Source organism: Panthera uncia, chromosome X (assembly GCF_023721935.1).
Source record: "Panthera uncia isolate 11264 chromosome X, Puncia_PCG_1.0, whole genome shotgun sequence".
NCBI classification, from domain to species: Eukaryota; Metazoa; Chordata; class Mammalia; order Carnivora; family Felidae; genus Panthera; species Panthera uncia.
In genome coordinates this window covers 43,728,151-43,755,518 of record NC_064817.1, presented here as the reverse complement: position 1 = coordinate 43,755,518, position 27,368 = coordinate 43,728,151, and the positions used below count along the sequence as shown (strand labels likewise).

Below are 27,368 nucleotides of genomic sequence, written 5' to 3'. Positions count from 1 at the left end.
GAAGGGCAGAAATGATGGAGTAGATATGGCTTCACTAATGAGCAAACTATGTTCCTGGCGCAAAGAGGAGGGGGTATGTCAAGGTGGGCTGGGGAGGATTGTAGTGTCTAGGAGGGCTTGCTGGAGGAGGAGGGGCAAGAATAGAAGACTCGGAAGGGTTTGAATGGGTGGTAGATGTGAAGAGGCATCACAGGAGACACAGCATGGACAGAAACCTGGTGGAGAGCTCCAGGGTTGTGCTGGTGAGTTGGGGAATAGTGTGTAGATCTGTTCCACTGGCTCTCCAGGGCGTGTGAGTCTAGATGACCTGTGGTGGCTGGAGAAGAGACCATTCTACCCTTTATCCGATTGGAGATAGAAGGAAGTGAAGAGGGGCAAGGATTCAACTAAATGGAGGGAGAGGGCAAGTCAAGGTCAGATGATCGTTGTGGGAGCCGAGGAGGTGTAGACTCCTGTGTAGACAACTGAATTGGCTGAGGGCCTGGGCTGTGGGAAGAGGGAAGGTTACTCTCGGTTGTGAGGGAAACGTATGTGCCTGTGCATATGTGTGCATGACTTTATGTGCAGCAGGCAGGTGGATCAGTAGTGAGAAACTGCACTGTTGTGTACCTAAGGGAATGTGATGGTATAAGGAATTCTGAGTGAGTGTGTGTGTGTGTGTGTGTGTGTGTGTGTGGTTGATTGTGTGAGGTGGTGACTTTCTACGCCTAACAGGCTCTCTGTGTGTGCCTGGTAGAGATAATCACGAGACTGGGTGTGGGTGGCTTTTGAGCATGTGAGGCTATGGCTTTTAGGGTGACAGTTGCCAGGCAGGATGGTCACACACACTCAGACACATGACTGCCACCTGACTTAGGGGACCAAGGTGGCTGGTGAGCACATGCTGTATGCTGGGCCCTGGCCTGGGCATGCCAGGTCCACAGAGGTGAATCATACCAGGCCACTGCCTTTGGGAGACATGAGCAGGAAGGGGACAGACACTTCAAGAGAGTAGCTTGAAGTTAGCTGCTGATAAGGATCATCTGTGACATGACTGTGCACAAGACACAGAGTGGGGAGTAGCTTACCTTGTCAACTTCTACGGCGGGGTGGGTAGACATGAGTCAGAATTGGCTTCCCAGGAGGGCTCACCTTCTCAGAGTGCTGCAAGATGCAGAGGAGCTCACCCAGAGCAATGAAGTCTGGGGTGAAGGGGAGAGGGAACAAGGAAGAAGAAACGAAGAGTACGAACAAAGGCACTGTGCTCACATAGCGTAGGAAGTGCAAGTAGCCTTCTGTTGCCCAGCTGTTGTCTAGGAGCTTAAAGGTGCAGGGGTTGGCGGGGGACAGCTGGACAGATTCAAGGGGCTTCTGAAACTAAAAAGTGGGACACTGGCCTGGAACGTAGGGGATTTTGGTTCTCATTCTTTGCGACCCTGGGCATGCCACTTTGACTTTCTGAGCCTGAGTTTGGATCTGTGGGATTGCATGGTTCATAGAGTCCATCTCTGTTCTGTTGGCTCTTCTACCCTTGGCCAGTCTAACCCATGACTCACAGTTCTCAAAGTCAGGTGCTTCTTCCATCTAACCTCAGTCTTTCCTGCTTCCTCCCAGGTGGCTTCTTCTCACACTCCACAAATATTTATTTACCCAGCATCTGGCCCTGTGCGTATCATTGTGGGAAGGTGTAGGGAGCTGGAAAATGCAGACTAGACCTGGGAGGGGCGGTTCAGAGCAGAGGGAGGGTGGTTAAGAACACCTTAATTTGTTGATTTGGCTCCTGGCTCCACCACTGCTGAGCTTTGAGACTTTGGGCAAGTTACTTCATCTCTCTGTACTTCGGTTTCCTCATCTGTTATCTCCTTCAGGGAGAACAACCCAGACCTTGCAAAGTTGCTAGGCCTAACAAAAAGTAGATACTTGGTAAATGACAACAATTATTTTTAGGGCTGCAAAGAAGCAGATCTTGGATTCAAACCTGGGTCTGTGTGCTCCCAAGCCTGTGTTTTCCCACTCTCTCCCCAGTCAGTCCCTTTGATGGCCTCCTCCCCTACCAGCCCTTGTGCCAAGCAAGCCAGGTTGGCCCAGGTTTGGATTCTCCATGGCACTGGGATTGAGCAGTAGAAACAGCTTGCAGAAGAGCCATCAGAGGAGACAGAGGTGATTGGGGTCCCTCTGCCCATCTGCCCCACCCACCCCTTTGTCTGGCGTCCTTGCCTGTCTTTCTCCAAGGCCCGAAGAAAGCCCCTGCCCTCATCTAGGTGCTCTGACTTCCTCATCTTGTTTTCTTGTCTCTCACTTCAGGTCCCCTCACTGCCCCCCACCCCGCCTTTCCATCCTAAGTTGTCATGTGAATAGTCCTCAGCATCCCTAGCTTCCTCTTGCCCTCATCTTATAGTATCCATAGCAACAGCCCCCATTCATTTCCATGGCAACTGCATCCTGATCCCATCCCCTGCTGGTTGCCTAGCTCCGGGCAGTGCCAATAAAGAGAAGGAGGGAGAGAGACCTCCCATTAGGAGCAGCATCCGGGGAGAGTCAGTGCCCCACACCATGGGCAGGCCACCCCAAATCCCTACAGAATGTCCTACCCTGCTTCTCCCTATCTTAGTGCCTTGGCTCACAAAGTCACTCACTTCTACCAGCTCCTCCTAGGCAAGGCCCTGGTCAGCAGCTTCCTCCTCCAGGAAGCCTTTATAAAAGGCAGCAAGGGAACTAATACAGGCTCTGGGCTTTGGATTCCTGTTCTGCCACTTGCTAGCTCTGAGACCTTTGGCTGTTACTTTCCCCCTCAGAGCCTTTTTCCTCACCTGCAAAGTAGGAATACTAATTCTTCCTTCACGTTTGTCATGCAGATTAAATAATGTGTGGAAAATGCCTGACACAGGGAAGGTGCACTGTGAGTGTGAGTTTATTTTTATTCTGCTCAGCCACCCCCAAGCAGAAGGAATCTCTCTCCTGAGCTCCCCCAGCACTTCCTCTGTTCCCCAGCCTTAAGGACTTTCAGCTTTGTACTGTGGTTATTTGTATAATGTAGTTTATTTCCCCTGATGCAGAGGATGCTCTCCAGTTTCCCCCACAGAATAGCCCAGAAGACAGTGCACGTGTGTGTGTGTGTGTGTGTGTGTGTGTGTGTGTGTTCTTATATTCTTTGCTCCTGACTGGGAGGAGTCCAGAGGTGGGGGGGGGGCAGGGTCCCCCAGGCCCTTTCAGAAGTCCAGGAAGCCAAAGAGGGAATTGCATTTCCTCTAGCCCTACACAGAAGAGAAACAGGTGCAGAGAGGTAAAGGGACGTGCCTGGGCTCACACAGCTGGTAAATGGCAGTCAAGACCTGAACCTAGGCCTGCCCAGCTTTTACTGTACGGTGTGTGTCTGTGTGTGTGTGTGTGTGCACGCACGCGCGCACACACACACACACACACATATGAGGAAGAGAAGAGAGATTTTCCATGTGATCAGCATGCCCTTCAGTGTTTTGGGGGACCCTGAGTAAAGGGATTCCACATCCTCAGGTGCTATTTCTTCAACAGTATGTATGATGTCAGGGGCAACACCCTCAAGCACTGTCCTTTTTGCCAGGCCCTCTTGGGGGAGGCTGTGCTGACAGTCTGACCTCCCTGCCCCTATTCCCTTTGCACCAGAGTTGGGGGCCATCTCTGAAGGGAGGAATTGCCAAAGAGTGAAGACCTGGGGGCGACATGGAGCCAGAAGTGGGGAGAGGCAATGAGATGTCATGAAAAGACAGCCTGGGCCCTGTGTTTGCATCCTGACTTTCTCACCTAATAACTGTGTGACCTTGAGCAAGTTTCTGTCACCTCTCTGAGCCTCAGTGTCCTCATCTATAACATGGAGCTAATGGTGTCTGCCTCAAAACATTTTGAGGATTCAATGAACTCATTAATGCTCTTGCCCTAAGGATAGAGGTGACCATAAGGCCCTATGGCAGCAGAGGAAGGACCTGAAAGCCAACATGTGTGGAGTGGGCAGGTGGGCATGGAAGAGCACACCTGAGCTAAATGTTGAAAGGTGAGCAGGGCATAGCCAGGTTGAAGTAATGGGGCAGAGGAATATGAAGCAGGGGTCAGGTCAGCAGAACCATCCATGGCTCTGGTGAGGAAGTTAGACGTTATCCTATGGATGATGATTCCTATGAAACCTAAGTTAGATCACGTCCCTCCTCAGCTCATCTCAATCAGAGTGAAAAAGTCAAAGTCTTTATCATGGGCTTAATGCCATTCATGATTTGGCCTCCATTACCTCTCTGATCTTACCTCTCTATCACTCTCCCCTCATCCACTTTGCTCCAGCTACACTGGCTTCCTTACTGCTTCTCAAACATGGCAGGTGCCATTCAACTCGATATCTTTTCACTAGCTCTACCTTCTGTCTAGACTGCTTTTCCCTCAAGTGACCACAGAGCTCACTCCCTCACTTCCATCGGGGCTCAGCTTATATGCCACTTCTTCAAGAAGACCTTCCCTGACCACAATATCGAAAACAGCACTTTTTATCCCTCTGTTGTATTTTCCTTCCTAGCACTTCTCCCTACCTGAAAGGACAGTATGTATTTAAAATTTTTTTTTAAGTTTATATATTTTTGAGAGAGAGACAAAGACAGCATGAACAGGGGAGGGGCAGAGAGAGAGAGAGAGAGAGAGAGAGAGAGAGAGAGAATCCCAAACAGGCTCCACACTGCCAGCACAGAGCCTGATGGGGGGCTTGAACTCACAAAACTGTGAGGTCAAGACCTGAGCCGAGACTGAGAGTCAGATGCTTAACCAACTGAGCCACCCAGGCGCCCCAACAGTATGTATTTATAGTCTGCTTCTCCCACTAGAATGTCACCTCCCCAGGGGACACATCTTATGTATTTTGTCCACTATTTTATTTCTGGCACCTAGCATTGTGCCTGGCGCATAGAAAATGCTCAATTGTTTGTTAAATGAATTATGAGGAGCTGTGGAAGGGTTTTAGTGGGAGCACAAAATGGTCAAAGCTGTACTTTGGAGAGCTCTCTCTGGCCGCAGGATGGAGAGTGGATTGGAAGAGGACACTGGAGAGGGAGGTCAGGCTCAGGTGGGAGGATCTATTAGCATAGCCACCATGGCCCATTCATTGACTCCTTCACTCCAGAAGCTTTTAGCTACTCTGTTCCCGGCCTTGTGCTCTGTGCTGGCTAGGAGATTACCAAAGTCTCTTCCTGTGCTGGGAGTCATGAACACAAATAGTTGTCACGCTTTGCCAAAGCTAACCTGCACCATAAAAAGAAGGACAGACATGTGCTGTGTGTGGGAGCTCTGCACAGGACCAGCAATAATTTCTGGCTGGAGGCGGGTTTCAGGAGGGCTTCTTAGTGGTGGCATATGACCTGAATCTTGATAGAAGTAGGGTGTGGGGGGATTTCTCAGATTGCAGATGGCAGAAATGATAGGGGCTGTATTCCAGGCAGAAGGTACTGTACGAGCAGTTTTGGAGGTGGAAAGCAGAGGAGTATTTGGGAGAAACAGGATCTGGGCCAGGCTGGAGGAAGGGTAGATGGGATGGGGGCTGGCAGCTAAGCTTGCAGTATGGCTTAATATTGAAGAGTGTGAGCTCTGGAGACCGACCGCCTGGATTTGAATCCTGGCTCTATCATTAATAGCTGTGTGACCATTGATAAGTTACTTAACCTCTCTGAGCCTCAGTTTCTTTATGTATAAAATGAAGATAAATCACAATACCTATCTCATAGGGTTCTTTTGGACAGTAAACAGGTTATTAAATATGAAGTGGTAAGCACAGTGCCTGACATGCCAAGCACTCTATAAGCATTAGCTACGGTATCTTTGAGAATCCTCAAATGCCAGAATAAGGAACTTGGGCTATCTCTTGTGGATAGTGGGAGCTATGGATTGTTCATGAACCAAGGAGACAATTGAGGAAACCTGGGTTTGAGCTGTGTGCTGAGAGTGAGAGGTTTGAGAGGTTGCTGGGCAGTATCCTGCAGTCCTGAGTGAGGTGGAGAGGAGCACCTTAGATGCCTGGGTTGGTGGGGGGAGCGCTGGGCCAGGTCTGACCCCCAAAGTGGACTTCACAAGGCCCTGAGGCCCAGGAGGAGAGAGTATTTGGGGTAGAGGGCAATTCCCCAGTCTGTTTCTGCCTTGTTCCTGGCAGTGTTATAGACTGACATTGGGAGGATGGAGGTTGAATGGTGGGTGGGAGGCTCCACTAGGGGTGGAAAGGAGCTCTCCCCCTGCAGCCCAGGACCCAGCCTGGTGGGTGGGTACAGCCTCCCCACTGCACCCCTAAGTGCTCTCCTGCAAGGCTGGAAGGTCTGTTGCAGCTCAAGCTCCCATATTGGTAGGGAGTCCCCTTACATCCACCCCAGCTTGCCCTGCCCTGTGCCCTGGCCTCTGCCAAGTAGGGGTTGGGGAGTGGCCCCTTAACCCTTTCCAACCAAGGGCCCCTTCATCCATGTGCCTGCCCAAACCAGACCATTCCCTGGGCCCCAGCCACACCCATTCCCCCCACAACCCCCATGCTTCACCCACCTGTCCTTCCCCTCCCGACCTCCCTCCCCCATTTTCCCCACCTCTGTGGTTCCTCACCTTGCCCGCTAGGCTCAGGGCACCTGGGCTCTGCCGCCACCTGGGTTCCCTGGCAGCCTGGTTGCCATGGCACCATGGGAGCAGATCTGGCAGAACAACAGCTCTGAGTAACCAGGGCAGGCAAGGCCCAGTGCCCAGCTCCTGCCAGTCTTCAACCTCGAGACTCTTGCCCTCCCCTCCCCCAGCTGAGCAGAGGAGGCTATGAGGAGAAAAAAGAAGTTGCCCCGCAGGGCAGCTCTTTACCTGTGAGGATGCTGAATGGGAGGTGCCTCCCACTGTCTGGGAGCCTGAGCCCTTGCAGCCAGGGAACCCTGGGAACTGGCCAGACCAGTGCCCAGGCAGCTGAGGGCAGGGGCGGGGCTATAGGGGGTCGGGCTAGGCAGGGGAGGGATGAGTGTGGAGGTGCAGGATGCAGGAGTGGGTCCCAGGCCTGGGGTCAGGGCTGATCTGAGTGGTGCTGGGGGATCAGGCTGGGAAGGAAACCACAGCATTCAGTGTTGGGGACAGAGCCATGAGGGGCTAGAGCTGAGAGGGATGGGACTGTGAGGGAACTGGTCCATCAAGGGAAGGAAGGTTTGGGGATGGAATTGTTAGGGGCCAGCACTATTAGAAAAAGGTACTTGAGTGGACAAGACTGGGAGGGAACCAGTCTGGGGATAAGGCTGTGGAGGGGACGTGACTATGAAGGGACCAGGTGTGAGGGGTGAGTAGGACTGGGGACAAGTCTGTGAGAAGACCCAACCTTGGGGTAAAGGAGTCTAAGAGGCCGGAGCTGTGAGTGGTGGGGCTGAAGGGCAATGAGGGTAGGGCTATGAAGACAAGGGGGCCTGAAGGGAAAAGAGGGGAACTCCCTTCCTGCCCTTAAATACTGGGGTTCCTGTGTCTGTGAGGGAGCTGGGGAGGATGGGGTTGTGGGCAGGGATCTGGTCTACCCACTCTCAGTCTTGCTGAGCAGGCCCATCTCCTGGTCCCACATCCTGGCTCATCTTATCTCATCCCCACAGTGTGGAGGGTGATGCCCCAGGCAGTGACCTGAGCACAGCGGTTGATAGTCCTGGGAGCCAACCCCCCTACCGGCTGAGCCAGATGCCCCCCACCAGCAGCCACATGGGGGGCCCCCCAACTGGGGTGGGCCTTCCCTGGGCTCAGCGAGCTCGCCTCCAGCCAGCCAGTGTCGCCCTGAGGAAGCAGGAGGAGGAGGAGATAAAGCGCTCCAAGGCCCTATCGGACAGCTATGAACTCTCCACGGACCTGCAGGACAAGAAGGTGCAGAGGAGACAGTTCTGGCTGGGAATGGGAGTGGGAACGGGGTGGGGGTGTGTGGGTGTGCGAGAACCAAGGGAGGGATTGGAATGTGGCACTTGAGGGCGGTATCCAGGGAGGGATAGGGAAACTAGAATGGGAGACTAGCTCTGGGGTCCTTCATCCTCCTGGGGATGCACTCACTCATTCACCACCCATCCACTGAGTTTCCAGTTCACTCAGCAAACACTGACACAAAGATGAATGAGACCGGAACCCAATCCTCCAAAATCTAATAGGAGAAGCACACACATAAATGGGCACTTTCAGAAGAGTGTGCTATAGTATATCATATATATCACACAGGATTTGTGTAGCTTAAAAAAAAAAAAAAACAAAAAAACGTCAGGGAGCACAAAATCCTATGTATATAAAAAAAACCTGGAAGGACATATACCAAAGCATTCATTGTGGTTATGCCTAGGTATTGGGACTTCAGGCGAACCTATCTTCTTTCCTCCCTTCCTTCCTACCCCCCTCCCTCCCTCCCTCCCTTCCTTCCTTCCTTCTTTCCTTCCCTCTCTCCACACTCCCCTTCCCTTCCTCTCTCCCTCTCTTCTTTCTCTCTCTTCCTCTTTCCTTTCCTTCCCCTTGCTCTCAATTTCTTTCTTTTCTTTCCATTTTTGGCATCTCTGTTTTTTTTTTTTTAACTTTTCTGGCATAATGAACATCTATTTCTTGTAAATAAAAAAGAAAACCACAATCCAGTCCCATGTGACAAGTGTTATCTGAGATTAAAGTGAGGACACAACACTGAGAGCACACAGCCTGGCCTGTCTAGACAGCTATGCGCAGTTGGCTGTGGTGTGGGTTGAGGCCCAGGGAGGTGAATGAGGCTGCAGTGAGTTTCTGACCTCATTCCCCTCTACCCTCCCCTGCTAGGTGGAAATGCTGGAGAGGAAGTATGGGGGCTCCTTCCTGAGCCGCAGGGCCGCCAGGACCATCCAGACAGCCTTTCGCCAGTACCGCATGAACAAGAACTTTGAGCGGCTCCGCAGCTCGGCTTCAGAAAGCCGCATGTCCCGCCGCATCATCCTTTCCAATATGCGGATGCAGTTCTCCTTTGAGGAGTATGAGAAGGCACAGAACCCCGCGTACTTCGAGGGCAAGCCTGCCTCGCTGGACGAGGGTGCCATGGCTGGTGCCCGGAGCCACCGGCTTGAACGAGGGCTCCCATATGGAGGCTCCTGTGGAGGGGGCATCGATGGTGGGGGAAGCTCTGTCACCACATCTGGAGAGTTTTCCAATGACATCACAGAGCTCGAAGACTCCTTCTCCAAACAGGTCAGCATCCCTGAAAAGGGCCTCTCCTCCCTATATTGCCTATATTCCAAACTGAAAGAAGTTGCCCAGCAAGCATGTGAGTACGGACTGTGAGATGGATGAGAAAGGCATCCATCTAGTTAGAACAAGTTAAACATCTAGGCTTTTGGAACACATAAGAAAATTTAAGTTCTCACTCTTTGGAACTTGATGCACAAGCAAATTAAGGCCTAACAGGTGATGAGCTCCTACTCCATGCCAGGTGCTGTGTGTGCATCATAACGACCTGCACAATGGGGGTTGTTATCCCAATTTGACAGAGGAGGAGACTGGGGCTCCAAGTCCCTGAGACGTGAAGTGACTTTTCCAAACTGGATTGGAACTCAGCTCTGTCTGGTTCTAAAGTCCATGCCCTTTCCCTTATACTGCACTACTACCACTATTGACCAGGCTCTGTGGTGGGCACTGTGACAGAGACAGATGAGCCAGCCAGGGTCCTTGTTCTCGAGGATCTCCGAGGCCAGTAGGAAATGGCAGACATGCACATAACTGTCTCCTGAAATAGAGTGTGCTCAGAGCCATGAGAAAGGATCACATATAGTACCATGGGAATGCAGAGGAGGGAAAAGAGACTTTCTTTTGGGAGGACAAGAGAAAGCCTCTTTGAGAAAATAGCACTGGAGCTGGGCCTTACCAGACAAATAAGACTTAGCAAGTTAGAGATTGTTGGGAGGGTAGGGTGTTGCTTGCACAGGCATTACATTGGCAAAAGCATGAGATGGTGGGAATATAATAGGCAGTGATGGTGGTAGCAGATCATTCTCGGCTTGAGGTCTGTCAGCATTAGCTGTTCAAGTGCAAATCCCAGTTCTGCCGTCTCCCAGCTGTGTGACCTCCGGAAAGTTGTTTAACCTCACTGAAACATGATCAATAAAATGGAGATAGAACCTTCCTTTTAAAGCTGTTTTGAAGAGTCACTTCAGCTAGGTAATATACATGAAAGCAGCTGCTCAGTACATGTTAGTTTCCTTCCTAAAACTAAGGAGGTATTTGGCAGAAAGGGTTGAATGAATGAATGAATGAATGAAGCTTTATAAGAGAAGAAATCATTCTTCTCTAAGCTCTCTGATCTCACCCTGCCATCAGCCAGGACATGCTTCCCTGGAGCTAGTGAAGGGGTGTAGGTAGGGGGGAGGAAAGAAATTTTAAATGGAAGATCTAAATCACTCATCCATCCATACAACAAACATTTAATTGAATACCTCTTCTGTGTCAAATGTGTTGAGCTGAGTCGACTGAAGTTGACTGAGCTGGCTGAAAAGACAGAAACCTGGATCCATCCCTCAAGGGGAGAATGGGGGATAAGGGATCACAGTCTGGTGCAGAGACTGAGGAACCAGGCCTGGGCTCAGCTGTTAGTGCTATCTAAATATGATGGAGAAGTGTGGTAGTTACATGTATCAATTACATTGCTGCATAACACATGACCCCCAAATTTAGTAGCTTCAAACTGAACATAAAGACTTCACTTAAACAAGAAATATTTATTATCTCACACAGTTTCTGAGGGCCAGGAATCTGGGAGTGGCTTGGCTGGTGGTTCTGGCTCAGGGTCTTTCATGAGGCTTCAATCAAGCCATAGGGTGAGACCAGTCTGTGAAGACTTGCTGGGGGCTGATGGATTTGCTTCCAAGCTCACTCGACTATTGGCAGGAAGATTCAGCTCCTCATCGTGTGGGCATCTCCCTAGGACTGCTCATGGTGTGGCTTCCCCCAGAGCAAGGGGTCTGAGAGAGAGAGATTGAGAGAGAGAACAGTGAACAAGAGTGCTCAAGAAGGAAGCTGCAGTCCTGTATAACCTGATGTGGGAAGTGACATCCCATCACTTCTGCCATATACTGTTGGCTCTACAGACCAAGCCTGGGATCATGTATACCAAGAGGCAGGGATCATTAGAGGCCAGTTTGGAGGCTGGATACCACAGGGAAGCAGAGTTACCAGCCATGGTTTAGATCGTCAAATAATAAATATTATGGGTTGAACAAGACAGAACCAGATGGAGAGCTCTGGGAGCCCAGAGGAAGCTGGGATATTGGTTTACCCTGGGGGACGGCAGAGGCAGAAATGTGGATTGAATCAGAGAGTAGGTGGCATTTGGCTTGGGTACATAGGGACATGAAGGAGGGATTGAGATATTGAGAAGGGGACTTGTGGCCAATAGCCAGCCCCTGTGAGCTCACAATGGTTCCCTGGGAGTTATTTTATACACTGCAGAGAACCTGTGGGGTGGGGGAGGGGATTCCCTCTTCTTGGCTGACCCACTAGGAAGATTCCGCCTTTTGCCTCCCCTCCCTCCCTCCCCTACTCCCTGCCTTCCACCATCCTACCCTCCTTCCCTTCCCTCTTTCCCTTTACTCCCACACAGGTAAAGTCTCTGGCTGAGTCCATTGATGAGGCCCTGAACTGCCACCCATCAGGGCCCATGTCTGAGGAGCCAGGGTCAGCCCAACTGGAGAAGCGAGAATCAAAGGAACAGCAAGAGGACAGCTCAGCCACGTCCTTCAGTGACCTTCCCCTCTACTTGGATGACCCAGTTCCCCCACCATCCCCTGAGCGACTGCCTAGCACAGAGCCCCCACCCCAGGGCCGGCCTGAGTTCTGGGCGCCAGCCCCTCTCCCACCAGTTCCTCCACCAGTGCCACCAGGGACCCGGGAAGACGGTGCCCGTGAGGAAGGCACTCGCAGGGGTCCTGGGTGCTTGGAGTGCCGGGATTTCCGGCTGCGGGCCGCCCACCTTCCCCTGCTTACCATTGAGCCTCCTAGTGACAGCTCCGTGGACCTGAGTGACCGCTCAGATCGCGGGTCTGTCCACCGCCAGCTGGTGTATGAGGCTGATGGCTGCAGCCCCCATGGGACCCTGAAGCACAAGGGGCCACCAGGCAGGGCCCCGATCCCACACCGCCACTACCCAGCCCCAGAGGGCCCAGCCCCAGCCCCGCCAGGGCCCTTGCCACCAGCCCCCAACAGTGGCACTGGGCCCAGTGGTGTGGCTGGGGGTCGGAGGTTGGGGAAGTGCGAGGCAGCAGGCGAGAACTCTGATGGTGGAGATAATGAGAGCCTGGAGAGCTCCAGCAATTCCAATGAGACCATCAACTGCAGCTCTGGCTCCTCTTCGAGGGACAGCCTGAGAGAGCCTCCAGCCACAGGCCTGTGCAAGCAGACTTACCAGCGGGAGACGAGGCACAGCTGGGACTCACCAGCCTTTAACAACGACGTGGTGCAAAGGCGGCACTACCGAATCGGCCTCAACCTCTTCAACAAGTACGTGCTCCCTGATCCTGCCTCCTCGCCCCTTCCTACCCTGCTAGAGGCACTTGGACCGCTGGGGCTGAACTCCAAGCAGAGATCCTGCTTCAGCCATCCTCTCGTTTTGTGGGTGGTGTTTCTCCCCAGCCTTTCAGGGAAGAGGATTGGCAACAGGGTGGCAGAATGGAAAGCCCTCCCCACCACACACAGACACAGCTGTCAGAGGCAATTCTAACCCTAATACTGCCTCTGACTGGCTGTGCGATCTTGGGCAAGATGTTTCCTCCTCTGGGCCCCGGTTTGCTGTCTATAGGATGGATTCTGAACCTTGGGTCCCCCATGTACCCTTTTTGGTGGGGAGGTGATATGATGTATAAAGAACCCTGCTCTAAGTAACAGGAGCCCTCGACCCCTAACCTGACTCCGGCCAGCCTCTCTGTGTAGCCCTGGGCAAGGTGTGTTCCTTCCTTGGGCTTCAGTGCTTCCATCTATTGATTAGCAGGGTGTGTGGGGCACCTGGGTGGCTCAGTTTATTAAGCATCCAACTCTTGATCTCGGTTCATGTCATGATCTCGTGGTTTGTGAGTTCGAGCCCTGCATTGGGCTCTGAGCTGACAGCACAGAGCCTGCTTGGGATTCTTTCTCTCCCTCTCTCTCTGCCCCTTCCCTGCTCATTTCCCCCCCCCCCCATCCTCTCCCTCTCTCTTTCTCTCTCTCTCTCTCTCAAAATAAATAAAACAAACTTTTAAAAAAGTTTTGATTAGCAGGGTGTGCATACTCAGGCCTGGGGGGGGGGGGCAGGGTGGAGTGCTGGAGTAGTCAGTGACCATGACTGAGCCCTTTCTAGGTGCCTGATCTTATGCCAGGTGCTTAGGAGTGGGGTGGAAGCATGACATTTGCTCAGAAGAGAATTAGAAACCAAATGCCTTGTGTCTTCATAGCCTAGTAGACACTGCCACCTATATTTACGTCTCACAATAGCTCAGGAAGGTGGGAAGTAGTGTCCCTGTTTTATAGAGAAGGAGCTGAGGCTTAGAGACATAAAAGGAGTTGCGTTGAGTCACACAACTGGTAAGTGACAGATGTGAGACTCCTGTGGCACCAAAGTCTCTTCCAAATTCCAACCTCATGGGGTCCTAAGGCTCTGGGGTTTTGAATACAGGATAGCTCAGACCCAGATTTGGCCTAGTGGAAAGCAGAGAGTATCTTGTCTATTGGCACATTCACAGAGGCTGGGTACTACCTTGTCTGGGTGGGATTTGAGAGGCAGACAGAGAAACCTCTTCACTTTCCTGTTCTGAGGGTCTGTGACTCAGAGAGAAGGGCTTAGCCTGGGGGCTCAGGCCTTCTCCCAGGACTCCTCAGTGGCTACTGGGAATATTAAAGCTCCTGGCATAGAGCAGCCTCTCATTAGATCTTAGTTTCCATTGTAGTGTGGCTCCAGTTAACTGACTGGCTCCAGTGAAAGGGTTGAGGATGCCTTGGAATTTAAAAACTCTGTGAGAGTGGCTTCCTCCCCTTGGGCCTCAGTTTTCTTATCTGTACCATGAAGGGATTGGACATAAGTTATATATTCACCTTCCTTGGTTCTCTGAGGCTATGGTTGGGCCCAAAATTAGTTCATGAAGTGGGACCAAGGGCCGAGTTCTAGGAGGACAGTCATCTCATCTACCTCCCCTCTTTCTGCAGGAAGCCAGAGAAGGGTATCCAGTATCTGATCGAGCGGGGCTTCCTGTCAGACACACCGGTGGGAGTGGCTCACTTTATCCTGGAACGGAAAGGCCTGAGCCGGCAGATGATAGGGGAATTCCTAGGGAACCGGCAGAAGCAGTTCAACAGAGATGTGTTGGAGTGAGGACCCCAGGATGGGGCAGACCGGGCCAGGGATTCCTGGAAAAGGAGGGCAGGAGGGAGGAAGTGGGCAGCCTGTCCTTTTTGTTCAGATAAACTTTACAAAACAGGATGAAGAGACCTTCCTGCTCCCATACCCCTCTACTTCAAAAACATCTGATCTCTCTTGGCCCTGTTTCCAAAAGTCCTCTGGGTGGTCCTGCTTGTCCTATGGCCTGCTTTGGGCCCCAGTTTGCCTATCTCTGAAATGAGCGGGTCAGTGGAAAGGACCCTTAGAACCATGTGTCTGGCCTTGATTTTCTGGGATGGATTCAATTTCAAACATTCCATCCTCGTAAGTACTTGGTAGGGCTATGGGTCCAGATTTTGGAAGTCTGTCAGTGGGGGTGTTTGTCCGTTTGAGCAGGTCAGGGTAGGTCAGAGGTTTTCTGCAGAGGATTTGAGAGTGGCATACCTGCTTCTTTCCTCCTCAGCTGTGTGGTGGATGAGATGGACTTCTCCTCCATGGATTTGGATGATGCACTCCGGAAGTTCCAATCCCATATCCGGGTCCAAGGCGAGGCCCAGAAAGTGGAGCGACTCATCGAAGCCTTCAGGTGTGCCTTTTTCCCATTCCTGAAGCTGCCCTTCCCCCCTTTGGGGGGCAGTGTAGTATGTGTCTACAAGTAACCTCTCTGAGCCTCATACTTTCCTCACCAGAAACTGGAAATCATAAATCCTATCTTGCAAGGCAGCTGTGAGGATCAGAGGTAGTGTGCCTAAAGTGTCTAGCTCAGCATCTGGGACATGGGCATCCAATAGGTGACGACAGCATTAGCAACAGCTAATGTTTGTCAAGCACTGGTTTACCAGGTATCAGGTGCTGAGCTGGGCACTTTATGTGATTATTTCACCAAATACTCACAACAACCCTACGAGGTGGGTGCTTCCATTATTATTCCCATTTTGCAGATAAGAAATCAGAAATTTAGAGAGGTTAAGTAATTTGCTCAGTGTCATACAGTGAGTAAGAGGTTCAAACCAGGATTTGAACTCAAATGTGTTTGCCTCCATGACCTAATGCCTTTGACTCTTATCCTCTACTGTTAATGCTTTGGGAATCAGGCAGACCTAGACATAACCCGGCTCCACCACTTAGGGGTATCAAGCAGGGAAACAGAAGAGTTGCTGACAACTTGTTTCCCATAATGGGAGAAGGATTTGCCCTATAGGCAGAAAGATCTGGATTTTCATCTTGTCTTCACCATTTACCGACCTTTTACCTTGGGCACGTTACCTCTCCACTTTGGGCCTCATTACTTCCTCTGTAAAATGGGGCTGCTAATAGCTACCTTACAGGATCGTGATAGGATTACATGAGACAATGTATGGAGGTCTGTAGGCAGAGCTCTGTAAAAGGTAGTGGTTGTGATTTTATATGCTAGTCTTGGGGAAGCTGAAGAAAGAGGACATACCCAAAAGCCTTGGGAATATTTCTTGGGGGAGAGGGTTGGCGGCACCAGACTGGGGGTGGGGGGATGATGGGTAGGTGAAGATTACTAGTGCCTGACCCTGGCCTCGATCCTGCCCTGCAGCCAGCGGTATTGTGTCTGTAACCCAGCCCTTGTGCGCCAGTTCCGGAACCCAGACACCATCTTCATCCTTGCTTTTGCTATCATCCTCCTCAATACCGACATGTACAGTCCCAGCGTCAAGGCTGAACGCAAGATGAAACTAGATGACTTCATCAAGAACCTGAGAGGTGACCCCAGACATCGCTGGCAGCTTGTCCTGTCCTTCACCTCAGAAGGGAGAGTGGGCAGGGTGGAGGTGGGCTGGGGAAGGAGCGGGGAGATCACACCTGCTCTCTGGAAAATTACCTGTGATGCTCTCTCACTTTCTGCCAAAGCTGGGTATTGCCAGGGCATTCACTTATTAATTCACTCAAATAGTTGTTTGTCCATCTACTCATTCCTGCACCAGATACTCACTGAGAAGGTTCTAGGGTTACAGCAGTGAACATGAGAGATAAAAGCCCTGGCTCTTACAGAGCTTACACTAATCCACTCAGTCATTTTATGCATCCGTTTACTTATCACTCCTCCCTCTTTCCCTCTCCTTTTTATTTATGCCCATAAAGACTCATTTAAGTATTCTACGTACCCTTTCCTCCATCCATACATTCCTTTATCCACTTGAACACCCAGCCAGCCAGCCAGCCAGTTGACACTGAGTGCCTCACATGTGCCAGGCCCTGTGATGGGTGCTAAGGAAACCATTGTCCCTTGCCCCAAGAGAGCTCCCGGTTTGTGGGACAGACTGACATATAGTACCAGATACCCAACACAAGAGAAAAAGCAAACCATGATGTCAGGCCAAAAGCACAGTCAGACCTCAGAGGAGGGAGAGCCCACCTCCAACACACTTCCTGGAGGAAGCAGTATTTTCATTTTAAGGTGGGCTTTGAAGGCATGGCTAATATGACAGAATAGCAATAGAGGAGGCTTACCTAGTAGTAAGAATAACGAAGGCACAGGGGCACCTGAGTGGCTCAGTCGGTTAAGCATCTGACTTTAGTTCAGGTCATGATCTCCCAGCTCATGGATTTGAGCCCCACATCGGGCTCTCCCCTCTCAGGGCAGAGCCTGCTTCCAATCCTCTGTCTCCCTCTCTCTCTGAACCCCCCCCTCAAAAATAAACAAACATCAAAAAACATTAAAAAAAAGAATAACAAAGGCAGGAAAAGTTGTTTGAAGAACAATCAAGATGGGGTGGATGATCCAGTTGGGAAGGTCAGTTGGAATCAATATGCAAGGACCTTGAATGCCAGGTAGAAGGTGTCACCTTGACCTTTTTTCTTGGTTTATTGTATTGATGTCAAACCCTAGCTCTCACCAAAGAGCAGCCTCCTAAAAATGGCACATATGCTAGGATTATTTAAACAGAAATGAAAGAGGGAAATAGACATGAGGAAAAACAAACAGATGAGACAAATTGGCTGACCGGCAGGGTTTGCACAGTAGATGGGCTTAAGCTCTCTGGCAGCTGAGGTAAAAAGGCGGTGTGATGAAGCATGTTCCTTTAGCACCTGTCCAGGGAGGAGGCGTGGCATTTCCAAAGGAGAAAACATTTTCTCTAGCAGAAGGTTTGGAGGGGAGAGTGAGTGGGTTTCACTCAGCAGACAGGAGTGAAGAAGGATGATAGACTTGGGAGGAGGGAGTTAGATCAGAGGCCATCTGGATCTGTCTTCTGGAATCCTGCTGTTAGTCATTCGTTCATTCATTCATTTCATCAATCCTCCCTCCCACTCTCCCTCCTTCTCTCTCCTGCTCTTTATTATCCTGCCCTTTCCACGTAACCTCGCTACAGGAACTTTCACATGCTTTTGTAAACACCAAGTTTTTAATAGCTGTAAATTATTTTATTAAATGGATATACTCAGCTTTACTTAACTGTCCCTCTATTGTGAGAACTTAGGTTGTTTCAAGGTTTTTCCTGTAAGTAGCACTTGTCCGCACATCTGTGCGCATACTTCTGAGTAATGCCTTAGGGCAGATTCCTAGAAGAAGAATCATGGAATATTTAGGCTTTTGCCAAACTACCTTCCCAAAACAGTTTTGTTAATATACATGCCCACTTTCCTGCACTCTTACTAACATTTAATGTTAGTTTTGCTAGTTAGAAAGGGGGAAAGTATCTGATTATTTTAATCACAGTGTGCTCTGAGTGGCTTAGAAAAAAATCCCTGCCATGGGAAAGAAAGCAACTGGCTATCCAGTTGCTTGGTGAAGGACACCTTTTCCAGTCCAGTCCTGACCAAGGGACCGAGGGTGCCCACTCCCTCCAGTCTCGGCCATTGTTTGCACTCATGCCTGGGTGTGGGGCATTTGGAGGAGCCCCTGCCACCCACTCCTCACATTTGTGCAATATGCCCCTGTGTTACTCCCTTACCCAGGGGTTGACAACGGTGAAGACATCCCCCGAGACCTCTTGGTGGGCATCTACCAGCGAATCCAGGGGCGTGAACTGCGGACCAATGATGACCATGTGTCCCAGGTGCAGGCCGTGGAGCGCATGATTGTTGGCAAGAAACCGGTAAGTGCCTGGAGAGGCTGCAGAGGGACGGGGTTTGGGTCTGCTTCTGCCACTGAATGGCAGGTAAGTCAGTACCCCTGACTCTGAGCCCCAGACTCCCCTCTCCAGCTGAATGGAGTAGGTGATAATGCATTCCTCAGCAGGGCGTGGTACAGAGTGAGATGCTCTTATGGGGATGCATCTAGCACATTGCAAGGCACGTGGTGGGTGCTGTATAAATATTGGCATCCTTCTCACCCCCGGTTTTGCCTCTCCATCCCAGGTGAGGAGCCAAGCTAATAGTAAACTGATAACCAAAACCAAGAACACACTCTAGTCTTTTAGTCAACAAGCATTTACAGATGCCTTTCCATAGAGTCGGGCATTTGGAGAGTAGGGACACAGATATGAATCAGACATAGTTTCTGTCCTTAGAGGTATTCACAGGCTGGGAGTGGGGGTGTCAGTGCATCTGCCTTATAGTTAGTCTGAGGGAGCATAAAGGATGGAGAGGTCACTTCTGGTCCGGGGAAATCAGAAACACCTTCTTGGAAGAGAAAAGACTAGAACTGGGATTTGGAAGAAGAATGGAATATAAAGCTGGGCAAGAAAGGCATTCTAGACAAAGAGAGCTCCAAGGACAAAGGCAAGCCTAGGCCTTTGTTGCTTAGACTCCTTGTGTCAGAGTAAACTTCCTCTTGAGGTTGGATGGTAAGGTGCCAGAGGCCTGAAGCTGGTGTGGCTAGCCTTGATGACATCTATTTCTTCATGCCTATCTAGGTCTTGTCTCTTCCTCACCGTCGACTGGTTTGCTGCTGTCAACTCTACGAGGTGCCAGATCCAAACCGCCCCCAGAGGCTAGGGTTGCATCAGCGGGAAGTCTTCCTCTTCAACGATCTCCTCGTGGTAGGAGCACTGTAGGGGAGGAAATGGAGCGGCAGGGGCGGGGGGGGGGGGAATGCGGTGGTGAACTTGCACCCTGGGTCTATGTGAACCATGTTAACCGCTGGTGGGTGGAGGTGTGGTGGATGACGTGCTTTACCATGTGATGTGTGCAGTCTTGGATAGGGCATAGGCCATCTCTGCCCCTCTTTTACCTTTTGGATCCATTTGGAGGGAGTGACAGCTGCACAGGGGGAGAAAATGTGAGGACCAGAGGAGTTGACAGGCTTACAGTCTGGGAAGTGGTAGGAAATGTCCCTCTTCACCTCAATAGCCCAGAGTGTGGGCTGAAAGGAGGGGAAACCTGTGACCCTGGGGTCCCTCTGAAACCTTCAGGTGGTCAGGATGCTTGAAGTGATTCAAGCTTAAAACCAAGCTCATCACCCTTGTAGACGTGCATCTTTTAGAGCTGGGACTCTTAAGGACTCTGCTGGTACAAGAGAATTTCAGGGTCTCTTGTCCAATCTCTTACCTGAAACCAACTTCCTGCATGGCCCCCTGCTTGCATGACTGTGGAGACAGAAGGGTGCCTTCCTTTAAGGCAGCCAGTTTCCTGGTTAGACAGCTCTGATTGACAGAATCTGTTTCCCAATGGGGTTCCTCCAATCATCTTCCCTGGGCCCTTGGGATCACAGAGAATGAGTGTTCTCCTGCTCTGAGACAGCTCTTCAGTGATTTGAGGACAGTGAGCTGTCTTCCCCCCTTATCCCCGTGATCTTCAGTTCTTTAGAACAGGGTCTCTCGATCTCAGCACTATTGACATTTGGGGAGAGATAACTCTTTGTTGTGGGGACTAGCCTGTGCATTGGAGTGTATTTAGCATCATCCCTGGTGTCTACCTGCTAGGTGCCAGTAGCACTCCTTCAACCAAAACTGTTTCCAGTCATTGCTAGATGTCCCCTGGGGTTCCAAGTCACACCTAGTTGAGAATTGCTGCTTTATTTTTTTCTAATGTTTATTCATTTTTTGAGGGGGGGAAGGGGCAGAGAGAGAGGGAGACACAGAATCTGAAGCAGGCTCCAGGCTCTGAGCTGTCAGCACAGAGCCCGACGTGGGGCTCGAACTCATGAGCCATGAGATCATGACCTGAGCTGAAGTCGGATGCTTAACTGACTGAGCCACCCAGGCGCCCCAAGAATTGCTGCTTTAGATGAAGCCTCTCCAATGCCTTCACTAAGCCTTAATTTCCTCCTCTGTAAAGTGGGGCTAATCCCTATCTCATAAGGTTGTCATGAGGATGGAGTTAAGAAGTCAGAAGTGGAATAGCCTAACCCAGAGGAGTGCCAGGCCCACATGGGTGCTGTGTAAATGTTTCGGGAGCTCACAGTCCAAAGGACTAAGAAAATGCTCTGCATAACCATGCACTAAAACCCATCCTGAAATCAAGTAATTTGCTTTTAAACACCACTTTGTAGACTGTCTGACGTGTTCACAACCTCTGGTTGTCGAATCCAGAGTGCCCAAGTACTTGATAAAGACCTTGGGCTATTGAGAGGAAGACTCATTAACTCTAGACGTTTGTTCATTGGCATTTGTCACAGTTTGCAGGGTTCTACCGAGGTGGGCAAGAAACACGACAGTCAGACTCTTCTTGGCGCTTCTGGTCCAGCAGGGGGCGATCACACCCACAGAGCGCTCACCTAAAGCTTGGTGGTGAAAGGCACTGAAGCAGCACTCTGGAAGCTCAGAAAAAGGGGCAGGGTCGGGGAGTCTGTGTGAGGTATTAGATAGAACAGGCTTTCTGGGGAGCATTTGGTTACTTCCTATAAAAATCGCAGATGTCCGTTGCGCATCGTCATTACATCAGGAACTTGCGTTTTCTCCCATCTCTCCTGTTCTGCTCCTCAAGCTTCAGTTCTCCCCAACTTGTGGGTATGTGTGTTTGTGTGTATATGTCTTTCAGTGGCGGTGGGAGGGGAGGGTGGCTATGAGAAATAGGTGTCATGTGGAAATTCCCTACCCCAAACCCTGCCTCTTGTCTTTTTCCCACCCCCTGCCAAAGGTCACCAAAATTTTCCAGAAGAAGAAGATCTTGGTGACGTACAGCTTCCGTCAGTCCTTTCCTCTGGTGGAAATGCACATGCAGCTCTTCCAGAATTCATGTGAGTCCCTACTTGGATCCCAGCATCCCCAAAGTCTATGCCATGGCCCCCGTGTTCATCCTTCATCCATACCAACCTCCAGTTTTTGGAGTCCTTTACAACTGGACTAAGGTCTCCAAAGCACCTACTTGGTCCCGGGATGCAGGGTAGGCTAGGGTGGAGTATGATTTGGGTCTGTGCCCTGGGGGTCTGGCAGAGAACCGCAGTGTGTACGTTTTCTGGTGGGCCAAAGAGATGGTGATCACGCTGTGCTTTGAAGGACTGAGCCAGAGGAGCTCTGTCAGGTGGCAACAGAAACAATGTGAGTAGAGGCAGAGGTGTGAAGGCAGGGGTTGGAGAGAGTCAGAGTGCAGTTTGCCTTTCTATCTGGAGTAGAGGGAGTAACAGGGCCATGACTGCCAAGATTTTGGGGACCTTGGGGGGCAAAAGGGAAGCCACTGAGGATGCTGAGCAGAGAAGAGGCTGGATTGGAGTTGAAGAGTAGAAAAACTCATTCATGTATGAGCCACCTTGCTTCAGTGCTGACGGGGTGCCTGACCTCCCCTTTCCCCCACCAGACTACCAGTTTGGGATCAAGTTGCTGTCTGCAGTACCTGGTGGGGAGCGCAAAGTCCTCATCATCTTCAATGCCCCCAGCCTCCAGGACCGGCTGCGCTTCACATCTGACTTGCGCGAGTCCATTGCCGAGGTGCAGGAGATGGAGAAATACCGCGTGGAGTGTAAGTACCCAGCTGTACCTCTTGTCCCTTTTCCTGGTATGATCCCCCCAGACACCAAGAATCCTGTCCTCTGAGAATCTCAGAGTTGAGGGTTAGCTTGTCCAACCTTCCTACCCCCATTCTAGGAACTTTTCAGCTTCTGCTTGAATACCTTCAGGGACAAGGGGCTCATTACCTCTGAACTTCAGATAATTATTCCAAGCCCTGATTAGGAGCCAGCTCTTCCTTCTATTGAAAGGCAGCAGGGAGAAGCATCAGGGTATTGGAGGTAGGACTCTAGTTTCAGATCCCAGGTATGCTACTTATTATATAGGTAAGCTGGGGTGAGTTGCCTGACTCCCTGATCCCCCAGTTTCTTCATACATGACATTGGGATGATGAAATATCCTTACAGAGTTGTGGAGATTTAATGAGGCAAGGTAGAAGAGATGTCCTACATGTTAGTAGGACCCTGGCACTGAACATCCTAGTTGTCCAAAAAAGGTGATCCCTCTTCCCAGCCCCCCTCCCCTTTCCTGTCCTTTTCCCACCTTCCATTTCCTGAGCTGAGTCCCCATCACCCATCCTTCTGGCCCCCAGAGGCCACGCCAAGTCGTTTTAAGCATATATAATGGGAAAAGAGTGATTACGTCTCATTTTACTCAATGCCCTCCAAGTTTTCTCTTCTCCAGGCTAAGCAGTCACAGTTAAGTAACATGATGTTGAGGAGAAAGAGATAGGCAGACACAGAGAGAGAAACTGAGGCAGCTGACAGCTGCTCAGTGAGCCCTTCACGGTTCCAGGGTCTGCTCCACTCAGCAAAGCAAGGTCCGCACATTTCAGTTCACCAGATCCTTGAGACCCAGGGGACATTCAGAGAGGGGTGAGCATACCAAAATGAGGGGAAGGCAACAGGCAAAAGTCTCCATGACCTCCTCAGGGAGGTGAAGGGGGGCGTTGTAAGGAGGCTAGAGAGCACAGGCTTTGGACTCTGGCAGACCTGCTTCCAGAATATCAGCTCCCCACCCCCCCATTTCCAGCTGTATGACCCCGGGCCAGCTTTATGACTTTTTGGATTCTCAGTTTCTTCCTCTGAAAAATGTGGATGATGATCCTTCCCTCTGAACTGTTGTGAGATTAAGCGAGATCAAGTACACATAGCTCCCAGCAGACTGCTGACATATAATAGAGGATTCCATTCCTGTTGGTTTCCTGCTCCTGTCCTTCCTGGAGCCCTCTGCTCTGGAGCAAGATAGCTGAGAACTGAGCCGACTTTGGAAGGATTGCCCTTTGCCATAGAGTAGAAGGGCCTTCCTGCCCCTGCTGTGACCAGCCACCACTGTGAAGCTCTGTTTTGAAGGGCAGGGGTGGTTTGGGAGACCAGACTGAGAGTGGGCAGGGGAGGGGGGAGCAAGAAGGGTGAGAGGAAGGGGAGAGGAGCAGGAGGAGCAGGCAGAGAGGGACAGAGGGAAAACCCAGCCAGAGGAGATGGTGTGAAACAGGGTGGGCGCCGTGGGGGGGGCTTCAGAGATGGAGCTGAGGTTTTGGGGGAATGTGCCGTCTGTCCAGGGGGCAAAGCAGAAGGCCTGGGGACAGAACAGGCAAGAATGGGGAAGGTTGCTGGAGGGCTAGGATTACCAAGTGGCCTTTCACTCCTGTTCCTGACCTTCTCTCCCCATCTCCCCCACAACCACCCAGCGGAGCTAGAGAAGCAGAAAGGTATGATGCGGCCTAATGCCTCACAGCCCGGAGGGGCCAAAGACTCAGTGAATGGCACGCTGGCCCGCAGCAGCCTGGAGGACACGTATGGGGCAGGCGATGGGCTCAAACGGGGCGCACTCAGCAGTTCTCTGCGAGACCTCTCTGATGCAGGCAAGTCTTTGGGGCCCCTGCCCTGGCTGGGGAGATGTGGGACCGGGTGTCCTCTCTGCCTCCTATCACTGACCGCCAGCCTCTCCTGCACCCACCACACCTGCACACACCCGGCCTTTATCCAGAGCCCCGGGCACTGTGCCGCAGGGGGCCTGGGAGCCAGGTCAGATCAGGTGGAGCCCAGAGTTTGGGCCAGGGAGTGTGAAGTGGGGCCACAGTCAGCCCCTCTCTCTCTCTCTCACTGCTCCACCTCTCCTCTCTTTCCTCTTCTATCTCTCCAGCACCACCTCTCCTCCTTCGCCATCTTTTCCTCCTCTCACTCCTCCTCCTCCACCTCTCCTCCTCCCCACCTTCCCCTCTTCAACGGGGGAAAGGGAATAGGGGTGTCTGTCCCCGGGAGGGGCCCAGGCCTGGTGCCCAGCTCTGGAGCCCAGCAGGGTGGGGAGGGGGGGTTGCTGCTCTGACGCTGGGCTCCTTGCTTGTGGGTGCAGGGAAGCGGGGGCGGCGTAACAGCGTGGGATCGCTGGACAGCACCATCGAAGTAAGTGCCAGCTCCTGCCCCACTCATCCTCTGCATGAACCCTGCCCTGCCATGGAGCCCCAGAGGAGGAGGGGACCTGATGCTTCCCCCTCTTCCTTGATGGGAACCTCAAGGCTGCCTCTCCCAGCCAACCACTTTCTCCATCTGTCCTCAACTCTGTCTGTCCTCACTCTGCCTGTCTCTCAGTCTGTCTTCCACTCTCCCTAGCCCCTCTCAACCCCAGGGCCGACTCTGAGTTGAGATGCCCTTGGAGTTGGACTGTGAGAAGCTCTCACCTCCAAGTCCTGCTCTTTGAGCCTGAGCAAGTCACTCTGTGCCTCTGGGCCTAACATTCTCCCTGCCTGCAAAATGGGGATGAGGAGGAGGTACTACTAATTCTTCCTCTCCCAGCAGAGGCTCAGATGAGATAGTGGATGTGACAGCGGAGCTTTGCAAGCTGGGGAGCTCCATGTACAAGTACAGGACCATTAAACTGGTTTTCATTACGCCATGGGGGTTCCTGTCTCCCCAGTTCCAGCCCTCAGGGACCGGGTGGAGTTTAGGGTTGGGGGTTTAGGAAGTCTAGACTGGCCTGACTTTCCCCCCTCCCCGCTTCCAGGGGTCTGTTATTAGCAGTCCACGCCCTCACCAGAGGATGCCACCTCCGCCCCCACCCCCGCCGCCAGAGGAGTACAAGAGCCAGAGACCGGTCTCCAACTCCTCATCTTTCCTGGGCTCCCTGTTTGGAAGCAAGCGGGGCAAGGGGCCCTTCCAGATGCCACCACCGCCAACAGGCCAGGCTTCTGCCTCCTCTTCATCTGCTTCTTCCACCCACCACCACCACCACCACCACCACCATGGTCACAGCCACGGTGGCCTGGGGGTGCTGCCTGATGGGCAGTCCAAGCTCCAGGCCCTGCATGCCCAGTATTGCCAAGGACCAGGCCCTGCCCCGCCACCCTACCTCCCACCCCAGCAACCCCCTCTCCCCCCACCTCCTCAGCAGCCCCCGCCCCTGCCCCAGCTGGGTTCCATTCCACCACCTCCCGCCTCAGCCCCACCTGTGGGGCCACACCGCCACTTCCATGCCCATGGCCCAGTCCCAGGCCCCCAGCACTATACTTTGGGCCGGCCAGGCAGGGCTCCTAGACGGGGGGCTGGAGGACACCCTCAGTTTGCTCCACATGGCCGCCACCCCCTGCACCAGCCCACATCCCCATTGCCCCTGTACAGTCCTGCCCCCCAGCACCCTCCGGCCCACAAACAGGGCCCCAAGCACTTCATCTTCAGCCACCATCCACAGATGATGCCAGCAGCAGGGGCCACAGGGGGCCCTGGATCCCGGCCACCAGGAGGCTCCTATTCCCACCCTCACCACCCCCAGTCACCCTTGTCACCGCACTCACCCATTCCACCCCACCCTTCCTACCCACCCCTGCCCCCCCCCTCACCCCATACCCCACACTCACCCCTGCCACCCACCTCCCCCCATGGCCCGCTGCACGCCTCTGGGCCCCCTGGCACAGCCAACCCACCCAGTGCAAACCCCAAGGCCAAGCCAAGCCGAATCAGCACCGTGGTCTGATGAACAGAGGGAGTGAGCTGGGGCCCAGGGAGGTCTGGGGAATCCACAAGAGGTTCCCCAGTTTTTCCAAAATATATATACACATAAAGATGTCCTCCTCCCCACTTCTTCCCTGCCTCGGGACCCCTCCTCTAACCCTCAACAGTCGCCATGGGGTTTCCTTCCAGATTGAAGGATCCTTGCCACCCGAAGCCTGGATGCAGGGCTCTCAAGCTCTGGGGAGTGGTGAGGACCTTTTGGAGATCCTCCTCCTCTTTTCCCTGTCTCCATCCCACCCCCATCCCCAAGGTGGCCTCAGACTTCTGGGCCAGTGTAAGCGCCCGTCAGCTCTGGCTGGTAGAGAAGGGCAGGCAGGTGTCAGTAGCAGTAAAGGGTGGAGGCTTCCCCAGAGCACCTCTAGCCACATGGGGCTAGGAGGGAGCTCTGTAGAGTTGTGGCCAAACCTCGGCTGACTCAGCCCTCTCTCAGACCTCAGGGCCTGACTAAACTCCTTCATGTGTCTCTCAACCTGCCAGAGGAACAGGGCTGTCAGTGCACTTGGTGGGTCCCCACTAACGCTGGCCCCCAAATGGGCAGTGCTTCCTCTCCAGAGCCAGCCTCTGTCCTCTCTCCAGTGGGCCCCAGCCCAGACCGCTTCAGCTTCAGGACCTTGCCTCTCACAGCAACGTTCTTACCCTGATAAAAGTCCAGACAGGTTTGGGGGGGGTGCTTAGGTCTGGGATGAGAAGGGCACTGCCCTCCCTCACCCATATTGCATGCCCTCCCATTCCCTTACACCGACCCCTCCTACAACTGAAGACAATGCACTTTACAGATCTTGCCCACATACACCTCGCTGGAGCAGGGCACCCAGCATCAGCCCTGGGGAGAGAGGCTCCCAGAGGGCCACCATAAGCCCAAGATGTCCTTCCTGAGGCAGATTGAAGCCATCAGAGCAGGGGCTGGGAGCCAGGATGCCTGAGTCCTTCTGTCCGTCAAAATCTCTGCTGCCTCTCCAGCCCCCTTTACAGCCCTGTTTATTTATTATAAATATATTTTTTACAAGCCCCAGCTCCTCTTCTTGCCCTGCACATCCAGCTCCTTTCTCAGCTCCTGCCTCCCTCTCCCCCCTCTACCATGGGCTGCAGTACAGACAGACAGACCCTGGCTGTATAAAGGTCCAGGGACCCAGGGGCTTGGGGGTGGGGGAGGGCAGCAGTGGGAGGGGCTGTATGGAGAGGAGCTGGGGTTCAGGCATTGTCTTTTTTCCTCCTTGTATATAAGAATGTATATTTGATGCCTCATAAAAGACCTTGTGCTCACCTCCC

At 52.3% G+C, this 27,368-nt stretch overlaps 1 protein-coding gene and 1 long non-coding RNA gene across 2 annotated transcripts in view; one reads left to right on the top strand and one right to left on the bottom strand.

The window, feature by feature from the left end:
- Window positions 1-26,151, top strand: part of IQSEC2 (IQ motif and Sec7 domain ArfGEF 2) — a 76,662-nt gene extending 50,511 nt beyond the window's left edge. Inside the window, exons 4-16 of the mRNA XM_049643880.1 lie at window positions 7,572-7,833; window positions 8,752-9,153; window positions 11,558-12,453; window positions 14,128-14,289; window positions 14,763-14,885; window positions 15,864-16,030; window positions 18,224-18,363; window positions 19,123-19,248; window positions 21,287-21,386; window positions 21,944-22,105; window positions 23,783-23,956; window positions 24,448-24,497; window positions 25,096-26,151. Of these exons, the coding sequence (XP_049499837.1) occupies window positions 7,572-7,833; window positions 8,752-9,153; window positions 11,558-12,453; window positions 14,128-14,289; window positions 14,763-14,885; window positions 15,864-16,030; window positions 18,224-18,363; window positions 19,123-19,248; window positions 21,287-21,386; window positions 21,944-22,105; window positions 23,783-23,956; window positions 24,448-24,497; window positions 25,096-26,061 (3,730 nt within the window). The 3' untranslated portion in view covers window positions 26,062-26,151. The remainder of the gene's footprint in view (window positions 1-7,571; window positions 7,834-8,751; window positions 9,154-11,557; window positions 12,454-14,127; window positions 14,290-14,762; window positions 14,886-15,863; window positions 16,031-18,223; window positions 18,364-19,122; window positions 19,249-21,286; window positions 21,387-21,943; window positions 22,106-23,782; window positions 23,957-24,447; window positions 24,498-25,095) is intronic.
- LOC125931705 (uncharacterized) lies at window positions 10,662-11,366 on the bottom strand. Its single transcript, XR_007460479.1, has 2 exons — window positions 11,234-11,366; window positions 10,662-10,919 (listed from the first exon to the last, which is right to left on the bottom strand). It is a non-coding gene; the product is annotated as an uncharacterized LOC125931705 (long non-coding RNA).
- Window positions 26,152-27,368: the final 1,217 nt, after the last annotated feature.